Source organism: Sciurus carolinensis, chromosome 4 (genome assembly GCF_902686445.1).
Source record: "Sciurus carolinensis chromosome 4, mSciCar1.2, whole genome shotgun sequence".
Classification (NCBI taxonomy): domain Eukaryota; kingdom Metazoa; phylum Chordata; class Mammalia; order Rodentia; family Sciuridae; genus Sciurus; species Sciurus carolinensis.
The window spans coordinates 70318788-70340392 of record NC_062216.1 but is presented as its reverse complement, the minus strand read 5'-3'; the positions used below and the strand labels follow the sequence as shown (position 1 = coordinate 70340392).

The following is a 21605-nucleotide window of genomic DNA, read 5'->3' as shown; positions in this document are numbered from 1 at the left end:
CAAGCAAGTGCCTGATGAATAATCAATGATATCAGTCCTAAACCAGAGCAGGCCCTAATGTTTATTATTGAAATGCATGCACTACAGAGTAACTCAATACTATGTTAATTGGAAAATAATGTTTAAAAAGCAGGGTAGGGTAGGTGAGGTGGTATAGGCAGTATAAAAATATATACTAGGTAAGAAAAAAATAGTACAACAGGGCAAATGCTCACTTTAATCAAAATTCAAAATTACTTATTTTCATGTCAACATAGAAAGTTCCACAAGAACTGAGCTAAGTAGTGCACAGTTTTAATGGTTAACATGACTGAAAATTTATTATTAAACAGTGAACAGGAGTGGGTTGAAATTCTCACTATAAATATAATCATCACTATCTTTATTCACAATAAATTCAAACCAAAGCTTCCTAAAAAGCTCTTAATATCATAATAGGGATGACTAAGAACTTGACAGCCACTCCTTAAAGTACTAGCTTAAGATACAGTGATTTCTTTTAAGAAACAGCTTCCCCTGGTTTGTGTCTTCAGCAGAGCTTATTTTTCACAAAACTCCCATTTTATTAAGAGATATAGACAATAAGACAGATAAATGCAATGTTATCAAAGAAAAGAGCATTTTTAAACTTTTTCTTTTATTTAAGCTTTTGACAATGAAGAGTTCATAAAATGTCATTAAATTTTATTTGCTATACAATAATCATTGATTTCCAAGTAAGAGACATGCCATAGTGCAGTACCCATTTCAATATGTATAATGATTCTTTATTCTTATTTTAATATTTGGCTAAAATACAAAATATCCTTGTAGTAAAACTGACAATATAACTTAAGTTGCTTATAAGATTTCAAAATGTCTCCTAAAAGAAATGTGAATGTTTTCCTTTATCAGATACACTGAACAGTTACAGTGTCACAAACTAGACAAAGTTAGGAAGGAACATCATATGACTAGGAAACTACAGCACATGATATGGACTTCCTCCACATTAAACTGACAACCACTAAAAAAGACAATGACTTATGATACATAAGAAACAGAACAGCTCTTCAGAGAAATGTCATAAGAAGGTATTTCTTATGAACAAACCTCTTTTTGAAGTCTTGAAGAACTCTTTAGAGAATATAATTACATAACAGATTATTTATGTGACATGTTAAAGGATTCTTCTATATTATAATAATCTCCTTAATCTTAAACACAAGTCAAATATAAAGACACTTGCAAAACTGTGATTCTATCAAACATTTCTTTGCTACCACACTTGGCTACTAGTGGCATTTGGATGCAAAGGCTTAACTCGTGCTAATCTGGATAAGCCAAGGCGGAGACTCTGATTTGGGGACCTAACAGACACTCCTGCCAGTGGACTGCTGCTGTTGCTGCCACTTCTGGATGCCGCTGAAAGAAAACACAAGATGTAACAAATAATGTCAGAAATCTCTTAACAAAGATCAATTCATAAAACAACAATAAAAAAAAAGTTAAGCATTATTTTGCTTTCCAGAGTCTATCAAGCAATAAACTACACAATCAAAAGAATGGCAAGCATGAAAGAACAGAAAGAACAGTACAAGTAGAATATCTCTAATCGGAAAATCCAAACTGAAAAACTTCAAAATCTGAAACAAACTGGTCCCAAGCACTTCAGATAAGGAATACTCAATGTATTGCCCATTTTTATTATCCCCAGAAGGCAAGGTAATGAAGCAAAACTTCAACCATCAAAGCTGAAATGAAAATTGGGAGAAAATAATACTGATTATAAGAGCAAAAAGAAATATAGACAACTATAACTTCTAAAGTAATGAAAAAAAAATCATATATTTTTAAAGTCCACAACGTTTATAAGTACTACTTGAAAAGAATCTATTTTTCAATTATTAAATAAGGTTTAAAATGGCAAACAGATTTTCCTTAATTACTAGTAGAGTGAAACTCTTCATATTTCATAGTTGTATTTCTTTGGAGGCACTGGGATTTTTACATCCCTGGATCATTTTTCCTTTGGGATCTTGATGATTTTCTCATATTGTATAAGACAGGCAACAAACTGGCAACCTAGGACCAAATCTAGCTTTCAGAAATGTTATTTGGCCTACATGGTTTTAAAAAAGGTCAAATTCAAAAATGAGGAGATTTCACATTAAAATCTGAATTTCTGGCTTCTCTTGAAAAGATCAGATCTGCAAATACCAGCCTATCACCCTGCATGCAAACAATCTGACAGCTGAGTATCTCTGCTTCCTTCAAAAGGGGCAGGAGGTCTCAAGTCCAACAAAAACCCACTCACTCGAGTCTATTATAGGGGCCCAATTCACCCAATATCACTTGTCTGATCCTGTCACACACTCAATCTGTTAGCACTGTGTGCTTTATATTAACTCTTTACCCATCATTTCACTATCTCCTTTTAATTTTTTTGATCATGCTACTTTTTAATTTCTGTATTCATCATATAATTTCTTTTAAATTTCTTCCATTTAGGGATCACTATTTTCAGAAGAAATATATTAAGGATTACTTTTTAAATAATATGATATCATTATTTCAGTAACTTTTCCACCTTTCCTTCTCCAAAAACTTTTAAGTTCTCATTAAAAATCTTAACCAGAAGGAACTTTAAAGATTGTATTAGTTCTTGATAATTCTGATGATGAAATGAAGACTCACAGTTGAGGCCTAACTCTGCCTTTTAATACCTAGCCATCATTCAGGAAGAGACCAGCATGAACCAATCAAAAAAGGTCACTCAAAAGAAGTAAAACAAGAGTAGATTTGGAAGGACTCTGAAAGGGAGAGAGGACAAATAAAGAAAGATATATCAGACAGGAAAATGATAGAGACCTAGACAGAAGAATATATACAATGTGTTTAAGGGATAGAAGATGGATCCATTTGACTAAGGTAGAGGAGACCTTCAGTTGGCTGAAAAGTAGACACAGGACTGGTTGGGAGGCAGCAATATTTTCAGCCTAGAATAGGGTTTTAATAATATCAAGAAATTAAGGTCTAGGGAATTCTTAAAGGATCAGAGAGATTTGGCTGTGTAGCAAAAGAAAAGAAAGAGAAGTCAAATCCATAAGAGCCAGAGGCTACGTTTACTAAGGCATGTGTTAAATGCTGGAATTCCCATGAACAAACCCCAAGGCTTTGGTGGGAATGCAGAAGTTAGCAGTTACTGAGCAAAAGATTTGTTGCCAGAAATATAAATATTAGGACTCTCAAATGTTTATATCCATTGACATTGTAATTCTACTAGTGGGACTTTTACCCTAAGAAAATAATCAGGGATGTGCACAGATTTCTACAATAAGGATGTTTGTGCTTACGGCAAACTTATTTCTAACCATGAAAAAAAATCACATATGACCTGGATGCCTAATAGCTGTATAAATGCAGCAACTGAAAACAATGGTTTTGAAGAATATGTAGTAATATGGGAAAATGCTCACATATAACATTTAGAACATTTACCTACAATTGGTAATTTCCTAAACCCCTTGCCCTTGATTGCAAATATACCATACCTGGTGGGACCCACTTTGGTCTCTTGCCTTCAGCTGAAGGACTGTGTATTTGCAATGGTTTCCTAGTGACTTCTGAAGAAAGATAAGCCTTCTTGGGTGAAGTCTGAGATTCTGATTTAATGGCAGCTGCAGCAGAGTCTACCGGAGTCACTTATTTGAAAAATACACATAAAAAAGTTTGTCATATGGGAAGATAGTTCAATCTAGCATATATGCATAAAAATTATAAATTTTATAACCTTATAAAATTTAAAAGGCAATATCACAAATTTGAAAAACTCTTCATTAGTCAACAAACTTATTGAAAGTCTAAAGATTGTCATCTTTTTTTTTTTTTTTTTTTTTTGGATAGGGGGAATTGAGCCCAGAGGCACTTTACCACTGAGCCACACCCCAGGCTTTGCCTTTTTTTATTTTTGAGATAGGGTCTTGCTAACTTGCTTGGGCCTTGCTAAATTGCTGAGGCTGAACTCAAACTTGCAATCCTCCTGCCTCAGCTTCCAAAGTTGCTGGGATGACAGGTGTACACCACTATACGCAGCTAGGATTGCCATCTTTTATGAAAATTTAAATGCCAGGCAATGTGATCTCACACACACTACCTTTAACTTTTTACAGCAACTACAATACAGAAGGAAACACAGGCTAAGCAATTTGCCTGTAGTTTGACACCTATATGTCTGAACTGGGATTAGAAATTCGGTTTGATTCTGAAGTTCAGAAGACACAACTGTCTTGGGTCTCATCAGTATGTGTCAGGGAGACAATAAGCTCTAGGGTTATAAAAAACATATATAACTCATGGATCCTACTCCCAAGGAATTTGTGGTTCTGTCACTGGCCTGGGAAAGACAAGAAAGAGGTGTATCTCTAGAAGAAGGAACATGCCACTCTCTAGAAGGATGCCCAGTAGAAAGGGAACTTAAAATCTGATATGTGTTTAGAAGTCACAGGAGGAGGGTGAGGCTGGGCTGAACCAAATCAAGGCTGAAGGGTAAAGATGAATTGAGGAAAGTTTTCTATGCAGAGGGAATACAGCATAATGCAATGCTGTAAAGTGTGACACATTCCAGGACCAGTACTGGTTCAGTATGGCTAGAGCAGGAATCTTAATAGGAAAGGTAAGACACACAGTCAGGGTACAATTATTTATGAAGAGCTTTTACAGGTCATATAAAGGAGTCGGGTCAGTTCACAATTATGTATTAAGTTTTCTCAGGAGTGACTTGCATTTCAAAAACATCTTTCTGGTGGTAATGTAAGGCAAATAGACAACTCAGAAAGCTATTATGGTAATCCAGGAGATGTGATAGGAGTCTGAGCTAAGGTGGAGAAGAGAGGGGATAGCAGCAATTAAACATGTTTCAGTAATTAGATGTGAGGAGGTGGCGATGGAGATGAAGAAATAATCTATACTTGCAAGTTCCTGTCATAGGGAAGGGCTTTGAGGGCGTTGTTTACCTTGAGAATGAATGTAAGAATGGGAGCGGGTTTGGGTACTTTTCATTGGGGAGGGAAGTGAGGGATGAGGAGGGGAAGAGAGTTAAAACAGAAACTCAATTTCGGATAATGTTTGCTTTAAGATACCCAAGGGATATCTAAATGTATACAAATATGAACACTTTGACTACATACTCTTCGTAAAGTTAACATCCACAACCCTTAGATAGGAGCCATCTAATATAAACATGATTTCTATGATGATAGAAGTTTTCTAAATATTGTGTTGTCAGATATGGTAGTCACTAGCCACATATGGTTATTGTGCACTTGAAATGTGGCTAGCAAAACTGAGAGACTGACTTTCAAGTGTTATTTAATTTTGATTCACTTAAATAGAATACAGCCCTACATGTAGTTAGTGGCTACCATGTTGGACAGCACTGCTTTCAAAACTTTCTCTACAAAGGGAAAAAGTATATGTTCTAGATGAAAGATTCTCAAAGTTAGTAAATTATTAATAGAACTAGAAATATAATCCACTTTTCCTCATTCTTAATCCTGTTACTTAACAAATAAAATTTACTTTGAACATTACATACTAATGGTCCCTTGCAAAGCAACTTGTTCCAAGATACGTAGAAAAGACTTTAAATGGTAAATCGCAATTTGAAAATTGAAATTTTAGTTTTTAGTGTGTGTTGGTGAAGAAGCATATACCTAAAGAATGCATAAAATATATTGTTATAATCATTTTTTCATATTATAGCTAGTGGCAGGCAGAATAATGGGCCCTGAAAGATGATTATATTCTAAGTTCCAGAACATTACCATACATGCAGATGTGATTAAGTTAAGACCTTATGAGGGATATTATCTTGAATTATCTGGATAGTGTAATCACTAGGGTCCTTATAAACAAAAGTGAGAAGCAGGAGAGTCAATATTAGATTGATGTGATGTGAGAAAGTCCAGATGGAAAAGAGCCATGGGCCAAAAAACAGAGGCACCCTCTAGAAGCTGAAAAAGGCAAAAGGCAAAAAGTATATTCTCCCCTAGAGTTCCACAAAGGAGCACAGTCTGATGACAGCTTGATTCTAGCTAGCCCTCTGAGAAACCCTTTGGACCTCTGGCCTTCTAAACTGTAAAATAATTACTGTGTTGTTTGAAGCAACTTAGTTTGGGATAATTTGTTATAACAGCATTAGGAAACTAATACAGTTTTATCTCTAAATGCACCTACATTAAATTTTAATATGTAGAAACTAGATGAATTTGTCAATTTAAAAAACATTCTAATCTAAAGGTCATTAATTCAAAATTTTTTTTTTTTTTTTTTTTTTCAGTACTGGGGATTGAACCCAGGGCCTTGTGCTTGCAAGGCAAGCACTCTACCAACTGAGTTATACCCCCAGCCCGCTTAATTCAAAATAGAACAGAAGGAAGAATATGACTCAATTGGTATTTAATATTTAATTCTTAGTAAATACTTAGCACCATGCTACTTAATGTTGAACGTAACTCCTAAACAGAAAGTCTGACTAGTAGAAATTTTAGTTTCAAATAATAAATATACATACATATATGAAAACTAAGGCAGAAAAATTGGTAGCAATAACAAATTTACTTAAAGAGTGTTATCTTTTATAATTATAACATAATAAACTCAAAAAAAAAACCTTTTTAACATAAAAAACAGGTATTCCATGTTAAAGTCATCAAAAATTCCAAGTTTTACTATAAAATGGTTTCTAACTGGATTTGTTTTGGGAAAAAAAAATCAAAAAGTGCCCTAAACATGTGGAAAAATCTCTCAAATCAAAGATAGGCCAAGCACAAAAGTAAGAAGTTAGAATCACGCAAGCTGCCCTGTTTAATTGCCCAGAGAAAATGTGGTCTAGGAGATAAGAGTTCAACCTCTGAATTGACAAACCTAGATTCAAATTCCAGCCCCTCATTTATTAGACATAAGACTTTCAACAAATATTTAACCTCTGAGCCTCAGTCTGCTCATTGTAAGATACAGGTGATGATGGAGTTCACAGCAGGTGGTTGTACTAAAGCATGAAAATACATATTTGGTGCTAGCAGTTAGTGGGGTCAGCAGCATCATCTGCTTTGTCCCCCACCCCCACCTTACTCTGCTTCTTTTTATATTTTAACTAAAAATGAACACTAGCAAAATATTATGGAGAGGAAAGGCAAAGATAATAAAAATGCAGCAATCAAACCCAACACATTTCCTACATAAAATTAAGTATTTGGGACCAAGCTTACCCGAAGTATTACATTTGGATTTAGATTTCTTCTCTTTCTTTTCTACTGGGGATTTTACTTTCACTTCTTTCTTTTTAATTTCTTTAACTTTACTTTTTTTCATAGTAAAGTTTTCATCATTATCATCACTCTCATCAAAATCAGAATCTTCCTCAGAATCACCTAAAACGGAAGATTACGTATACAAAACAGAAGATTATGTATGCTTTGTTGTTGTTCTAAAAAATAAAGCTTCTGGTGACTCCACTTTACTTGCAGTTTTTGCATCAGATTCCTGGGCATTTTGTGATCTACCATTTCCAGCACCAGAACACTGTAGTGTTGAAACTATGAGAGACTGGCTTAGAATCCTGCCCCCCTATACATGTTGTCTTGACAGTTAACTAACTTCACAATGCTTCAGTTTCCACTTCTAGAAAATGGGGCTAACCAAAAAACTACAGATTATTGGGATGTGCCGATTTTATGAGTTAATATATATAAAGCATTTAGAACAACTTCTAACACATATCAAATAAAATATAATTGTTCTCTATTATCATTATCACTATAATTTTCCATCAGTAATCCTTACTTCAGATCTTACTTTTTTCTCAATAATTTTTGAAAAGGGTAGAGTTTGATCAAAAACTAGTCTTTCAAGGCAAATGACATTTATGAAAATAATATACTTTCCCTTAATTACATATGCTTCAACATTCTGGAATAGAAATTCACTGGAAATTAAGAAGAGATTATACTACAACAATTTTATTAACGGATAATCCTGTATTTGATTTCATTTAAGCAACACCCCCATGTCCCACAGGCTCTTTTCTGTTCTGCCTGGGATGATATAAGCCAGTGGTGTAATATGGAAAGTAATATAGTGGTTCTAGAAAAAAGTACTGACTAAACTCTGGTATGTACACTTGTCTACTTCATTGCTCATGTTTTTTTATCAGACAGAAATACAATTTTATCCCTTTAGTTGGTCTAAAAGATACTCATTTTTCAAGGCAAGGCTGAAAGATTATCTCATAGACAAAACTTTCCCCCCAAATGCCACAATTGAATTTAACTGCCCTATTTGTTCTTCAAGTTTGCATACCCTAAAGGTTTAGCACAGTGTTTTGCATACATTAATGGCCTCCAAGAAATTTTTACTCACTTCCAGAAGAATTAATTTTGATGCAGGGTATACCTTACCAGTTGCAATATCTGGCTCGGTGTCATTAGCACTATCACCATCACTGTCTTCCAAAAGCATCTTCCTCTGCTGAGCCACAGCTTTAGATGCTGCTTTTCTTTTCCCTTGAACACCACAAGCATCATCTTCCTCTGTGATCTTGTTCAAATCTTCAGGAGAGGCATAAACATCAATGGAAAACTTCATGTGATAACTAATATTTCAGGAACAGCAAAGTAGACTATGACAACTGTTGTCTTTACTTGACCAGGTTCATCCCTCCCCTGTTCCTAGTAATAAGACTACGTAGTCCAAGCTGAGTCACTCATAGCACATCAGTACCCTGGCAACAGATTCTGGTTTTAAGGATAAATTCAAGATTGTCTTTCCCCAAGAATTTTCAAAGTGTAACTAAGAAGATACAGTGCCTTTCTCTTCAGTGGTCAACTGCTGTAGACTAGCAGCCATGGGTAGTCATGACTCTCCAACAGGGAAGAAAGTGGGTATGTAGTAGTTAAGAGGACAAGACTAAAACTTAAAGAAACAAGAGCCAAGAGATAAAGAAAGTCTTGACAATTATAGACCTTGATTCTAGTTGCAGTTTCAGGAATTTAAATAAACATTAGAAAAATAGCATTATGGATGAAAAAAAATGTATATCATCAAAAACTTACCTAAATAATCACTGGCTATACTGCAATTAGAGATATGAGACTTATTCATTATTTCTGTTTTACTGTTGCCATGTTTTTCAATGCCTAAATATTAGGAATAAGAAAAAATTCAGATGCACCTTAATAAACTGATATCTACAGGAAAATTAGTGCTAAAATGTAACAGGATCTAGATACTGATAAATGATCCCAAACCTAAACTAGCACAATGATTTTACTTGGAGAGGCTAGCATATGGTTAGAAGCTTGGGCTCTGAAATCAAAAAGACTTAAGTTCAAATTCAGGCTCTCCCACATAAACTGGCTTATCCTAAGACTCAATTTCTTCATCGATAACATGAAGATAAAAATTGTGTATTGTAGGATTAGTATGGGAAATTAGATATAAATTTCATGTGGAAACTACTTATGCTGCACAACACAGGAAATAGTCAATAAATATTAATCGTCACTTCTATGTAGGCACAGACATGCTTTTACTAATTTTCATCCTCTCTAATCATTATAATAACCTTTAAATGAAACATTTTAAGAGGACTTTAAGTCATGATAATGGGTACTTTTAATCCCAATGCTAAGTGTATCATTCAATGGGAGTGGTACTTCTAAGAAACTCATACTATCCATTTTACAATGTCTTTTAAGAGAATAATTTCATTTTCTCCATTTTAGACATAATACATAACAATTTTCTTTTGAAGTTTTTCTGACTTCTAATTCCTAAAAGTCTCCCTAATCAACATTGTTTTGTTTATTTTTAAATAGGAGGTAATACTTACTGATTTAAAAAACGAATACCTCACTTATGCCCCTAAATAAGATAATGGGCTAAAATGCTCCTAACCTGAAAGAATTTAAGCCAAAACAATTTAATCCAAAAATCATCTTAGAAACTTGAGGTTTTTTTCTCTCTCTCCATATCTCAATATTACCAGAAAAAAAAAAAAAATTCAAAGAAGAAAACCCACAGAGAAATTCAGAAGTCATTCACTTAAATCTATTGAACCAGCAAACTAAATTAGTACCTTTAAACCTTTGTCAATAAAAAAAATTATCATAATTAGGTCATGTTTAACTAATTTGAATTTGGAGAAAAAGGAGGTTGAGCTAGAATTATATAGGTCATTTGATCAAGAAATTAAATTTTCACTGTATACTACGTTGTAATTGACCTTCCAGGCTCACAGTGTATGTCCTCAAGCTTATTTCAGGTTCTAGGCAGAGATATATATGTTTGTATGAAATTGACACTGCTGAATCGAGAACTGAATTCAACTGTACGCTCATACAAATTGTTCTATCTACAGTTCAAAGTACTCAAATTGTTTTCCTTCTACTGTGAAGGCCCACCCCAAGAAATGATTACTAAAACAATAAGGTTTTAATGATAAATACACAAAAACAAAGTTACTTTTATCTTGAGACTTCGTCACATCATTGGTGACTGTTGGAAGTTCCTTCACTGACAAAGCTAGAGCCACTTCTAAGCCTCTCTGGAAGAGCTTATCATCTAAGGCCATCCTGAAATAGACAAGCAAAGAGTTTTTAAAAATATCAATCTCAACTAAAGAACAAAGTTTGAGATTTTCCTATATTACTATTTAAGAGCTGTTAACCTAACAAAATATTTTTAAGTAATAATCATCATCAACTGACCTTGGATGATAAGACTCCTAAAATGTTATATATACACACACTGTTCCTTCAAAACTGACAGGTTATATATAATGTTACAACATATAACATATTGTAACTATATATATGTTATATATATGCATAGCCTAACAGGTTTGAAGGAATGCTGTGTGCCTTTGAACTTACTGTTCCCTTTAATTGTAATGTCTCTCTTTAACATAAGTTCTATCCAGGAAGCACCTGCTCAATCTAAGACAGACTTAATTCCAATATCACTTATACTTAGATAGCTTCCTTGACCTTATCCACACCCCTTTAGTTGACATTACAGTTCTTATATTAAAAAAAATATTTTTTACATCTGTTTCTCCCAATCTGACTTAAACAAATATTTTACTAAACACAAGACACTGCACTAGTGAGAATACTGAAAGTACACTCAAGAAGTTTGTAATGAGGAAGGTGGGGAAATAAGACAACTAATTGTCTCATTTAAAACAGATTATAATAAGTCTCCTATTCAAGTTGGTCAAAAGTGCTAAGAAGCATAAGAGAAAGAAAAATCAGATAGGTGAGGAAAAATTATTTAACTTGAATTATTATTATTATTTTAAAAATAGATTTTATTGAAACAAATTCACATACCATAAAATTTCACCCTTCTCAAGTATTCAATTCAGCAGTTTTTATTGTAATCAAAGCTATGAAACCTCCACCACTACCTAATTTTGGAATATTTTTAGAACCTGAAAAAGAAACCCCATATCCACTTTTCTCTCCCTCAGATGCTGGCAACCTCTAATCTACTTTGTTTCCATGGACTTACCTATTCTAGGCATTTCATATAAATGGAATCATATAATATGTGACCTTTTGCATGTATTTTTTCATTCATGGTGTTTTCAAGGTTCATTCGTGTTGCAGCATATATCAATAGTTTATTTATTTTATGGTTGAATAACACATTGTCTAGATACATCCCATTTCTCCATTCATCAACTGATAAGTCATTTAGATTGCTTTCATTTGTTGGCTATTATAAATAATACTGTTACAAACATTTATATACAGGCTGTTGTGTGGGCATGTTTTCAATTTCCTGGGCTACATACTTAAGCTAGATCATAAAATAACTATGTTTTTCAATCTGGCTGCACCATTTTACATTCCCATAACAATATATGAGAGTTCCAGTTTCTCCACACCTTTCTTAACACTTGTTATTGTCTATCTTTTGACTACTGTCAATTAGAGGGTATGAAGTAGTATTGTACTATGGTTTTGATTTGTATTTCCTGACAGCTAATGATGTTGCGCACCTTTTCATGTGTTTATTGGTTATTTGTGTATCTTCCTTAGAGAAATGCTTATTCAAATCTTTTTCACTTTTTAAATAGGTTATTGGCTTTTTTACTGTTGAATTTGAGTTCTTTATGTACTTTGGTTGCAAGTCTCCCTAAGTTATACATTTGCAAATATTTTCTCCCATCTATTGGCATTGTTTAACTATGTTTAATACATGAGAAACTCAAAAACAAAGAGTGAAAAAGTAGAGCTTGATATGGAATAAATTTGTAAATGCTAACTAACTTTTCATAGAGAAACTTGTAGCAGTAAATATTACATATCCAACGTGCCAGTTAATAATTCTCTTTGCCCCATCTACTCCCCATATGATAAGTTTCGAGTCTCTCAGGACTCCCTTCCATCACTCTCCCTTCCCTCTTGGTACCAATAAAGGGAATTCCAGGATTAGATTAGAAACTATAGGATGTCCTCACTGCTGGGCAAATCACAAGATAAGGAGAAAGTATCATTTAGCTGCAGAAAAATACATGGTTTAAAAATTGAACTGTTTATAGGTGTAATTTTTAAAAAAGTAGTCTTGTAAGATTTGAGGACTGCAGATGCAGGCACAGGTCCATAATTATTATTGTCTCAATATATTAAGGAACATATGTTTATGAATTTCTTTTTTAAATGAGAAAGGAAGGAGTTTAATAGTATGTTCCTATCCTCTCTGACAGTCACTAAACAAGATCTATAACTCTGCTCAAATTTTAATTTAAACTGAGAATTTGAAACTGTGTCTCTTAAATAAACACATCTAATGTCATATATTTACTTTGTCTTACCTCTCACCTTTTTTTAGGGGTCTTCTCTTGTAGTTGAATGTCTTCTTTCTTGGGATTCTGCAAGTTAGGTTTTGGTTTATCTTGTTTTGACTCCTTTGATGTTGTTCTGGATTTCTTGTTTAAAGGTATAGTTGCAGAAACAAAATCATCTATGTGTAAATCAAAAAGAAAAGAAATAAAATGATTTTCTTAGTTGAAATTCATTACAGAGTATTCAAGTTTTATAGATTAGCAAGTTGTTTAATTTCCATAGTTTAAAAATCTTTGTTGGTATTGTTTGTCTTTATTCTCACTCAACCCCTCTTATTTAGGTGGTCTTTATTTTTAAAAATATCAGTCTATCAAAAAACAGTTCACAGCCAAGCGAGACGGCACATGCCAATAATCCCAGTGGCTCAGGAGACTGAGGTTGGAAGATCATAAGTTCAAAGCCAGGCTCAGCAAAAGTGAGGCTCTGAGCAACAAAATAGGGCTGCGGATGTGTCTCCATGCCCGAGGTCAATCACCAGTACCAAAAAAAAAAAAAAGAAAAGAAAATGCAAAGGATTTAAAATGATTAATTAAAAACCTGTAAAACCATTAGAAAAATTGTAAATTTTTATAACAATAAAAAGTAGAAGGAAATGTTTTTTGGTCATAATAAGGACTGAACCCAGGTCCTTACACACAATAGGCAAGTACTCTAATACACTGCTGAGCTACATCCTCGTGTTTTTTTATTTAATTTTGAGACAAGGACTCACTAGGTTGTCCACACTGGCCTCAAACTTGTGATCGCCACTACCCCAGTCTCCCTCCCAAGTGGCTGGGATTAGCAAATGATTTTTAATGAAACATCACAAAGTAGCCAAGTACTTTTCCAAAGGCACATGACCTATTCCTAGTACATTCACCAAACTAAGGAAAGTAAGAAGTATCACGGGAAGAGAATTTTTCCAAAAGTAGTGGGTTTTTTTTGTTTTATTTTCTTTGCATTACCATAATGAGCTTCCTATGATCCCACAAAAGTAACTTCTTAATTTCTAGAAAAGGAATGTTCTTTTCCCATCCAATACTGTTTCTCACAGATTTTTCTGTCCTGTCACATCTCAGAACTGTTGTTGTTCTCTTGACACTTAATATAAAACTGCTACTATGACTTTTAAACACAAGTATGACACAAGTATGTATACCTTAAGGGTCTATGTAGTCTTAATCACATACTTTAGCAATTATTAACATATGCAATCTTGTTTATGCTTCCCTACATAGGAATACGATAATTTAAAACTTTTGGCACCTCTACCCCACCCAGTATGCCGAACAAAACTGGCAATTTATAAATATCTGCTGACTGATGACTATATTAAAAATCTAAAAGTTATATTCTATACTACTTTTTCCTCAAGTTATAGGCATACTTAAGGCTGTGCCCTAAGCCAGAAAGATCTCTTCAAATCTTAGAATTACTAAAATATTGAACTTGGGCACTCAACTCAAATGATTTGGGAAAGAAATATAAAATCTTCCTCTCGGCTGGGGATATAGCTCAGTGATAGAGCACCGACCTAGCATCTCTGAGGTCCTGTGTTTGAGACCAAGCACCAGGAAAAGAAAAAGGGGGAAAAGCCTACTTCAAAGTATATTGTAATCTAATGTTTCTCAAACTTTTGAATCAAAGTTCTCTTAAGGCAGAGACAAGTAAGCATATAATAAATATGGCAGAGCTTAAGTCTAACCTTTCTTCAAGGTCTTATTTTTTTCAAACCTACCTCATAATACAATTGGGGAATATTTAATATTTGAACTATATGTGTTATATAAATACAAAGGAAATAAAAGTCCAAATCATTTAAGCAAAAATAGGCAACTCTACTTACCATCACTATCAGAGTCCTCAAACTGTGAGTAATTGACTGGTTTCTTATGTCTATGGCCAAGACAGAAATTTTTCATTAATACAAATGTTAATTTCTTATCTTCACTCATGAAGGTTATTAATAGTCTTGAATAATAGTCTTGAATAGTTTAGATTCTGATAAAAATACTTAAATCTAGAATAGGATTTGCACTTTATAGCAGGAACTTAGCATTAGTCAATACAGTTAAATCTACACTTGATATAGAAAAGAAATTAATCTAGATAGCTCACAAAGTAAAGATAACCTATGTAATTAACAGTTATAATTTAGATACTGTTTAGTTGTTACTGGACATTTATAAATTCCTTTTGTATGTGTTTTATTGTTTTATACTTGCATTCCATCTTCCTTATTAAACTATAAACCTGATATGAAAGTCATTCTTTTTAAAAATATCCCTGCAATATCACATAATACTTTTTATGCGATGGACCCTTAAAAAAAATGGTAAGTGACTTTTTTCCTGCAACTAAATGAATCTTTATACTACTTTAGAGGGCATTAGAATAAAATGATATTCAAAGTGAAAAAAACCTTTCCTCCTTCCCTTCTCTTTGTAGTAAATGAAATGTCTTCCAATCTTTGTTTCTGTCTTCTGCCAAATGCTCAAGTGTGAACAACCTAGTTAATCAATTTTTTAAAAAGAGGTTAGTTCAGCTTATAATCTTGCAGGTGCTGTTCCTCGAGAAAACCAATATTCTTTAGTATGTAGAGTGCTTTATGTGTACTTCCCATATCCTCACATACAATATTAAAAAGAAGTGTACTTTCGTTACACTCTCCTCAGAGTTAAAGAATTTGAGAGTTGAATAAAATTATGAAAAGTTCTTTAGAAATTCTGAGGATGAAAAATAGTAAAATAAAATCAAAAGTCTTTTAAAGAGAAGTACACCCAAAGGTTGAGCTATAGTAAATATAATAAGTCTTACTTCAAGCACACTTTTCAGTGAAAATGGGATTTTTTTTTTTTAACTTTTGAGTACATAGCATTTAAGAATGCAATGACTTCTAGCAGTCTGGTGCTACTACCTTGATTTGTGCCAAATCATCATTTACAGTACAAATGACAAAACAGTGGAAAAAGCAAATAATAAATATTATTATCAAAACAATACTGACCTAATGGACCCCCTGAGGTTTCAGGGATCCCCCTACTTGGGACTAGTGCTTTTCCTAACACAAATGGATTACATCTTCACTACGTCAATGTTTAAAATCCACTTTAAATTTAATATGTTGAAAAACAGAAATCTTGACTCCCCTGTTCCTTTCCCAATGTTAGGTAGTAGCAAGCAATGAGCAGTGAAATGCATGGTAAGGTCACAAGTGTTCTTTAAATTACTTTAGGGTTATCTTTAAATATCCTCAGAGTAGATGAGAAAACAAATGATGGCAGTTAATCTATAGAAAATAAACAAAAGCAAGAGGTATTTGGAAAATACGTCAAAAGAAAAGGATTCATAGGAGCAACTTTTGACAGGATTCACTAAGGTTGATGTGAAATTAGGAATTATGGCTATAGGTGTCCCAATCTGTCTGAGAAGGAAGATTCCTTTAGCAGCACAGGCACACGAAGGTAACCTCTGACCAGTGCCCACATTAACATGGGATTGACTTGTAAGTGAAGTTCCTTAAATAGGATGGCCACCATGACAGTTCCAGAGAGGATCAACTAAGGTAAAAAATTCCACTGCCCAGTGTGAAGGGGGAGTTGAACACCTGCTTGGCAAAGAGTGCAGGTGGTCTCCAGTTCTGGTAAATATCAAACAGTAATAAATTTGAAGATGGCATTATCTTTTTTGTCTTTCTTTGCTCAGAGTTGGCTTTCTTTCTTTCTGAGAGCGAGCTCTCTGCTTAAGCCTCACTTTGCTTTGACTTTACTTTCAATTATAAAGTTCTCTTGCATGGCTTTTGGTGTCTGACTTCAGATTTTCTTTAATCAAAACAAAAGAACCAAGGTTTAGCGCTTTAGCTCTCCTGCTTTCCCAGACATCTTCATCTCAGTTAATACAAAGATCATCATCCATTTAGTAGTTCAGACCAAAAATAGTAGTCATTCTTGATTCTCATTTTCCCTTACTTCCACATCCACTTCTGTCAATAATACCTCCAAAATAGATCCCAAATTCATCCAATCTATTCCATGTCCACTAATAACACCATATTCCAAACTAATACCCAAAGATAAAATAGCCTAACTGCTTCCATTCTGGCACCATCCCCCATTCGATCTCCACCAGTGATCTTTGTAAAAGCAAAATTAGATTTCTCTCCCATATTTAAACTCTCCCATTCGTTTCCCAATGTACTTGGAGTAAAATCCAAACTCCTTTAGCAAGACCTACCTGCTCTGCTCTTATTTATCTGACCTAATCCCCCAAAATTCTCCCCATTGCTTGCTAATGCTACAGTTTCAATCTGTACCTCAATTATGGTCAAATTGAGGGCCTTGACTCTTATTCCTGCTACCTGAATTGCCCCATATTTTTGCATGGCTAACTCCTCATAATTCACGTGCACACATTATCTGCTCAAAGAAGTCCATCCTCCTTAAGTTACAGTTAAGGGTTTACCTCCTACTTATCACATTGGTTTGTTTATTTTCAGGCCCCTATCAACACCTTATACGAGAATGTAATCACCAGCACCTAGTACAGTACAGAAGTAAATATATTTGATGACTTTACTAAATGAATGGCTTACCCTAGGCTTCCACGCTACTCAACTGTGATAAGTATAGGAACAGTTCCTAGTGGTATAATGGAAAGTAAAGGATCTGGAGCCAAATGACTTAGGGTTGAATATTGTCCTGCTATTTACTAGCTGTGTGACTCAAGAAAACCGGCCTTTATGTCTAGAAGTTTAAAATCCGTAAACAGGAATGCATTCTCTTTCTATACCAAAGCATTAGTGGTGAACGAACAAAACGACAAATAAGTACGTGCTCGCTGAAATGTCAACATACAACAGTCTTACTTGAAAGGAGGCGGGGGCAGGGTAAAACTAACGGCAAGAGCTGCGAAGTAAGAAGAGGATACGAGCTACTAAGCTAGGATACCTCTGAGCAAAGGGTGTCTCTTATTGGAGACGAGTATTTCCCAGTAACCGTCCATCCCACTCCTCCCATCGCTGTCCTCTCTCTTAACCGGCCCCTTTCCCACAATCCTGTATACAAGTTGCCTACAGTGTCCCCTTGCTCCATTTCCCCACTCCCGCCGAATCTCTTGACCTCCTCACCTAACGGGCCGCACCATGTTCCGAGTCAAGGCTGAAAACTTGCTGCGCTCAACTCAAGTTCCAGCTGGCAGCAGTGGCGGTTTCAATTCCCGCCCAAAACCTGACATCTCGCTCTCCGCCCCCGCTGCCAACTGGTCCTCCAATCATGAGCAGCCAGACCGGGCGGAGCCTGTGCTCTAAGAGCTGGCTGGCTCACTCCCGTCCCCAGGCACGCCCTTCCGCATCCGGTCCGCCAGAATTCAGTTTGTACTATTTCGTTCCACTTTCGTCACGAAAGCGACTGTAACTTCGTCTCCGAAATACATAATAACTGTTTAGAAACACACCTTCTTGCTCTTTTTAAATTACGAGATTAAAATATGCTGGAAAAGGTGGCAATTTGAACCAAATATTTTTCTTTGAAGCTACGTAAAACAGGAAAAGATGAGTGAATCTGCCGTGGGGAATCTGCTGGCTGTAAAAACAAGCCGGTTAGTCAGCTGACGTTCCCTACGCCCAGACTCCTTGACAGCTCGCAGTGTGCTGACTACTTCGGGACCAACCGAGGTGAGCTCAGAACCAAAAGGGAGGAAACCACTTAAGATCGAAACCTAATTAGGGGTCAGGTTCCGTTCCTCCGCCTCCTCGGCCGAAGCTTCTTGGCTCAGCAGTTCTCAATCCTTTCCTTAATGTGAGCCTCAGTGCTTCCGCTGTTGGTTATGTGAGTTCGGTCCAGCCCTTTTCCCATTCCATGTTTGATTTAACAGCCACTAAAACTGAAGCTAAAGCTATTACTAAAAACCAAAATAGTGGAGGGAATTGTAACTGTATTACCAATGTATTGAAACAAGTCTAAATGTTGAACCGATTGAAACTGGAGCTGATAGTTTTATTACTGAAAGTACTGAACCTGAACTAGATTAGACGGTGTAACTTGTATTTCTGCAACTTTCAATTTCTTGCTACATGTTAACACCTTTACTACCTCTGATTTTATCGTAGCATATGATTTCTATGGTGTTATGTTCTTAGATATTTTATTTCTGGCTTCCTTTTATTGATCATCTTATGTTTGTCAGATGTTTCATATTTATTTTTGATTAATCCTTATGACACACTGTCCTGCACGTTAAATGGCATTATCCCAAGGAGTGGGATACCTGGGTCAAATGGTGGTTCCATTCCAAGCTTTCTGAGGAATCTCCATACTGCTTTCCAGAGTGGCTGCACTAATTTGCAACCCCACCAGCAATGTATGATGTATCTTTTTCCCCACATCCTCGCCAACACCTATTGTTGCTTGTGTTATTGATAATCGCCATTCTAATTGGGGTGAGATGGCATCTTAGGGTAGTTTTGATTTGCATTTCTCTTATTACTAGAGATGTTGAACATTTTGTTATATATCTGTTGATTGCTTGTAGATCATCTTCTGTGAAGTGTCCGTTCATTTCCTTAGCCCATTTGTTGATTGGATTATTTGTATTCTTGGTGTAGAGTTTTTTGAGTTCTTTATGTATTCTGAAAATTAGTGCTCTATCTGAAGTATAAGTGGCAAAAAAGAAACTGTGGCATATATATATTACTCCGCCATAAAGAATGATAAAATTATGGCATTTGCAGGCAAATGGATGAAATTGGAGAATATCATGTTAAGTGAGATAAGCCAATCTCAAAAAACCAAGGGAGGAATGATCTCGCTGATAAGCAGATGATGACATATAATGGGGCGTGGGAGGGGTTAGCATTAGGGTTAGGCTTAGGTTTAGGGTTAGGGTTAAGGAGGGTAGCAAGAATGGAGGAAGGAAGGACTGTATAGAGGGAAAAGAGGGGTAGGAGGGGGGGGGGGAAGGAAAAAATAACAGAATGGATCAAACAACATTACCCTATGTAAATTTATGATTACACAAATGGTATGCTTTTACTCCATGTACAAACAGAGAAACAACATGTATCCCATTTGTTTACAATAAAAATAAATAAATAAATAAATAACTACAAAAAAAAGGCATTATCCCTAATTGTTCAGGTAGCAATTAAATGGCAGAATTAGAATTTGAACTATTTGAACAACAGAATCAAAGGGGGAATTCTCTTACTAACCACACCACTTTCTTTATGCAAATGTTTGCCAGAGGTCTATATGTACCATGTTAGGGGGCTATCATTCAACTATAGATAAGATACAACCCTCAGGATACTCATAGTAGAGGTAAAGCTGAAGATGTAAATAGGGTTTAGATTATGAAGGGCCTTGAATGCCATGCTAAAACATTTTGGAAAGAGATAGTGGGGAGTTTTAAGTGAAGGGAGCCTAAAATGTAGAAGAGTGGGAAGGGGTGGTCCATTGGTGTCAAGGAAATTAGACCAGAGATGATGATGCCATACACAAAGTCTTCTGCATGTCTTTTAGTGAACATATATGTGTGTGTATTTGTATATATATATATATATATATATATATATATATATATATATATATACACTTAGGAGTGGAATTTCTGTATTATAGAACAGACTTGTTGTAGTTTTGGTAATTATTGCCAGTTTTCTAAAACTGTTGTACAAATTTACATTAATTTACATTTAATGAATATTAGTTATTCAATTCCATGAGTACAGCATATGTTTTTGTTCTCTCTCTGTCTCTCTCTCTCTCTCTCTGTCTCTCCCCCCCCCCGTCTTGAAATGTCTCTCTTTGATTCCTCTCTCTCTTTTCCTTTTTTTTGCAGTGCGGGGGATCAAATCCAGGACCTTGCACATTCTTGGAAAGCACCCTACCTCTCTGTACCCCCAGCCCAATATCCTGTCTCTTTGCACTATGATGAAATATTTTGTACACCCTACATACAGCCTGGGTAAATCAAATCATCAGTACTACCACCCACACTGAAAAAGTCCTTTGAATTATTTTTAAATGTCAAGTGACCTCTTTTTATTAACATGCTAATTGTACATATTAATGGGTTTCATGGTGATTTTCAGACATGCATACAGCATGTGTTGATCATATTCAACCACCCTTCTTCCACCCTCATTCCCACAATGTCCCATGCACCCTTCCCAGTCCCTAGTATTACTTTTCTACTTTCAAGCAAGTGACCTTTTTTTAAAGCACAATATGAGTAACTATTTATTGTCTTCTATATTTTTTTCAGAGAGCACCATAAAATTAAAACACCATACAATTTAACATCTGTCTGTTAGCTCTTGCTATTATATTCCCAGAATCCTACCTGGTACATGGAATTTATTTCCTTTCACTTGAAGTTAACTATTCCAGTGAGAGTAAGAAAACATCATGATTCAGATAAATACAGACTAATAGTATGAAAACTTGTACTAGGGACCCAGTACAGTTTTTGTGAGTTGATGCAGGCTTCTGGAGGCTATCTGAACTAGGACCCAAAGAATGAGTAGTTGTTATCCAAGAAAATTTAAACTAGTAAGAGTACCCTAGGTAAAACTTAATTCAGAAAACTTAAGAGTGGTAAAAGAAGTTCGGTATTGACAGAAGTTCAGTATGACAGGAAAGTAAAATTTGCAAATCGGTGTGTTAATGAGGAAGAATGTAGGTGCACCCCAGAGAAGAGTCTAGAGGTGCAAACTGGAATATAGGGTTTGAA

The 21605-nt window shown here is 35.1% G+C and overlaps 2 protein-coding genes across 6 annotated transcripts in view; one reads left to right on the top strand and one right to left on the bottom strand.

Moving 5' to 3' along the window:
* Window positions 1-355: 355 nt before the first annotated feature.
* On the bottom strand, window positions 356-18111 carry Rad51ap1 (RAD51 associated protein 1). Of its 3 annotated transcripts, XM_047550557.1 has the most exons (9): window positions 18001-18111; window positions 14722-14771; window positions 12870-13011; window positions 10504-10613; window positions 9093-9176; window positions 8439-8588; window positions 7251-7412; window positions 3534-3683; window positions 363-1404 (listed from the first exon to the last, which is right to left on the bottom strand). In XM_047550557.1, the coding sequence occupies exons 1-9, from the start codon at window positions 18015-18017 to the stop codon at window positions 1259-1261; spliced, it is 1011 nt and encodes a 336-aa protein (XP_047406513.1). In that variant the 5' UTR covers window positions 18018-18111; the 3' UTR covers window positions 363-1258. The 3 variants fall into 3 exon arrangements, with proteins under 3 accessions (XP_047406515.1, XP_047406514.1, XP_047406513.1); XM_047550559.1 differs by lacking the exon at window positions 3534-3683 and having other exon boundaries at window positions 356-1404; XM_047550558.1 differs by lacking the exon at window positions 9093-9176 and having other exon boundaries at window positions 361-1404.
* A 355-nt stretch (window positions 18112-18466) lies between these two features.
* The window catches only part of C4H12orf4 (chromosome 4 C12orf4 homolog), a 42615-nt gene continuing 39476 nt past the window's right edge, over window positions 18467-21605 (top strand). The window contains exons 1-2 of one of the 3 annotated variants that reach the window (XM_047551694.1): window positions 18517-18546; window positions 20712-20837. In XM_047551694.1, the coding sequence (XP_047407650.1) occupies window positions 20801-20837 (37 nt within the window). In that variant the 5' untranslated portion in view covers window positions 18517-18546; window positions 20712-20800. Of the gene's footprint in view, window positions 18547-20711; window positions 20838-21605 lie in introns of all 3 variants that reach the window. The other 2 variants (XM_047551692.1, XM_047551693.1) reach the window with 2 other exon arrangements.

Coding starts and splice junctions, on each gene's coding strand:
- Rad51ap1 (XM_047550557.1), bottom strand. Junction 10,614..12,869: donor GAGAAGACCCCTAAAAAAAG/GTGAGAGGTAAG, acceptor TGTCTATTTCAG/GATGGCCTTAGATGATAAGC. Junction 3,684..7,250: donor ATCCAAATGTAATACTTCGG/GTAAGCTTGGTC, acceptor TTTTCAAATAAG/TGACTCCGGTAGACTCTGCT.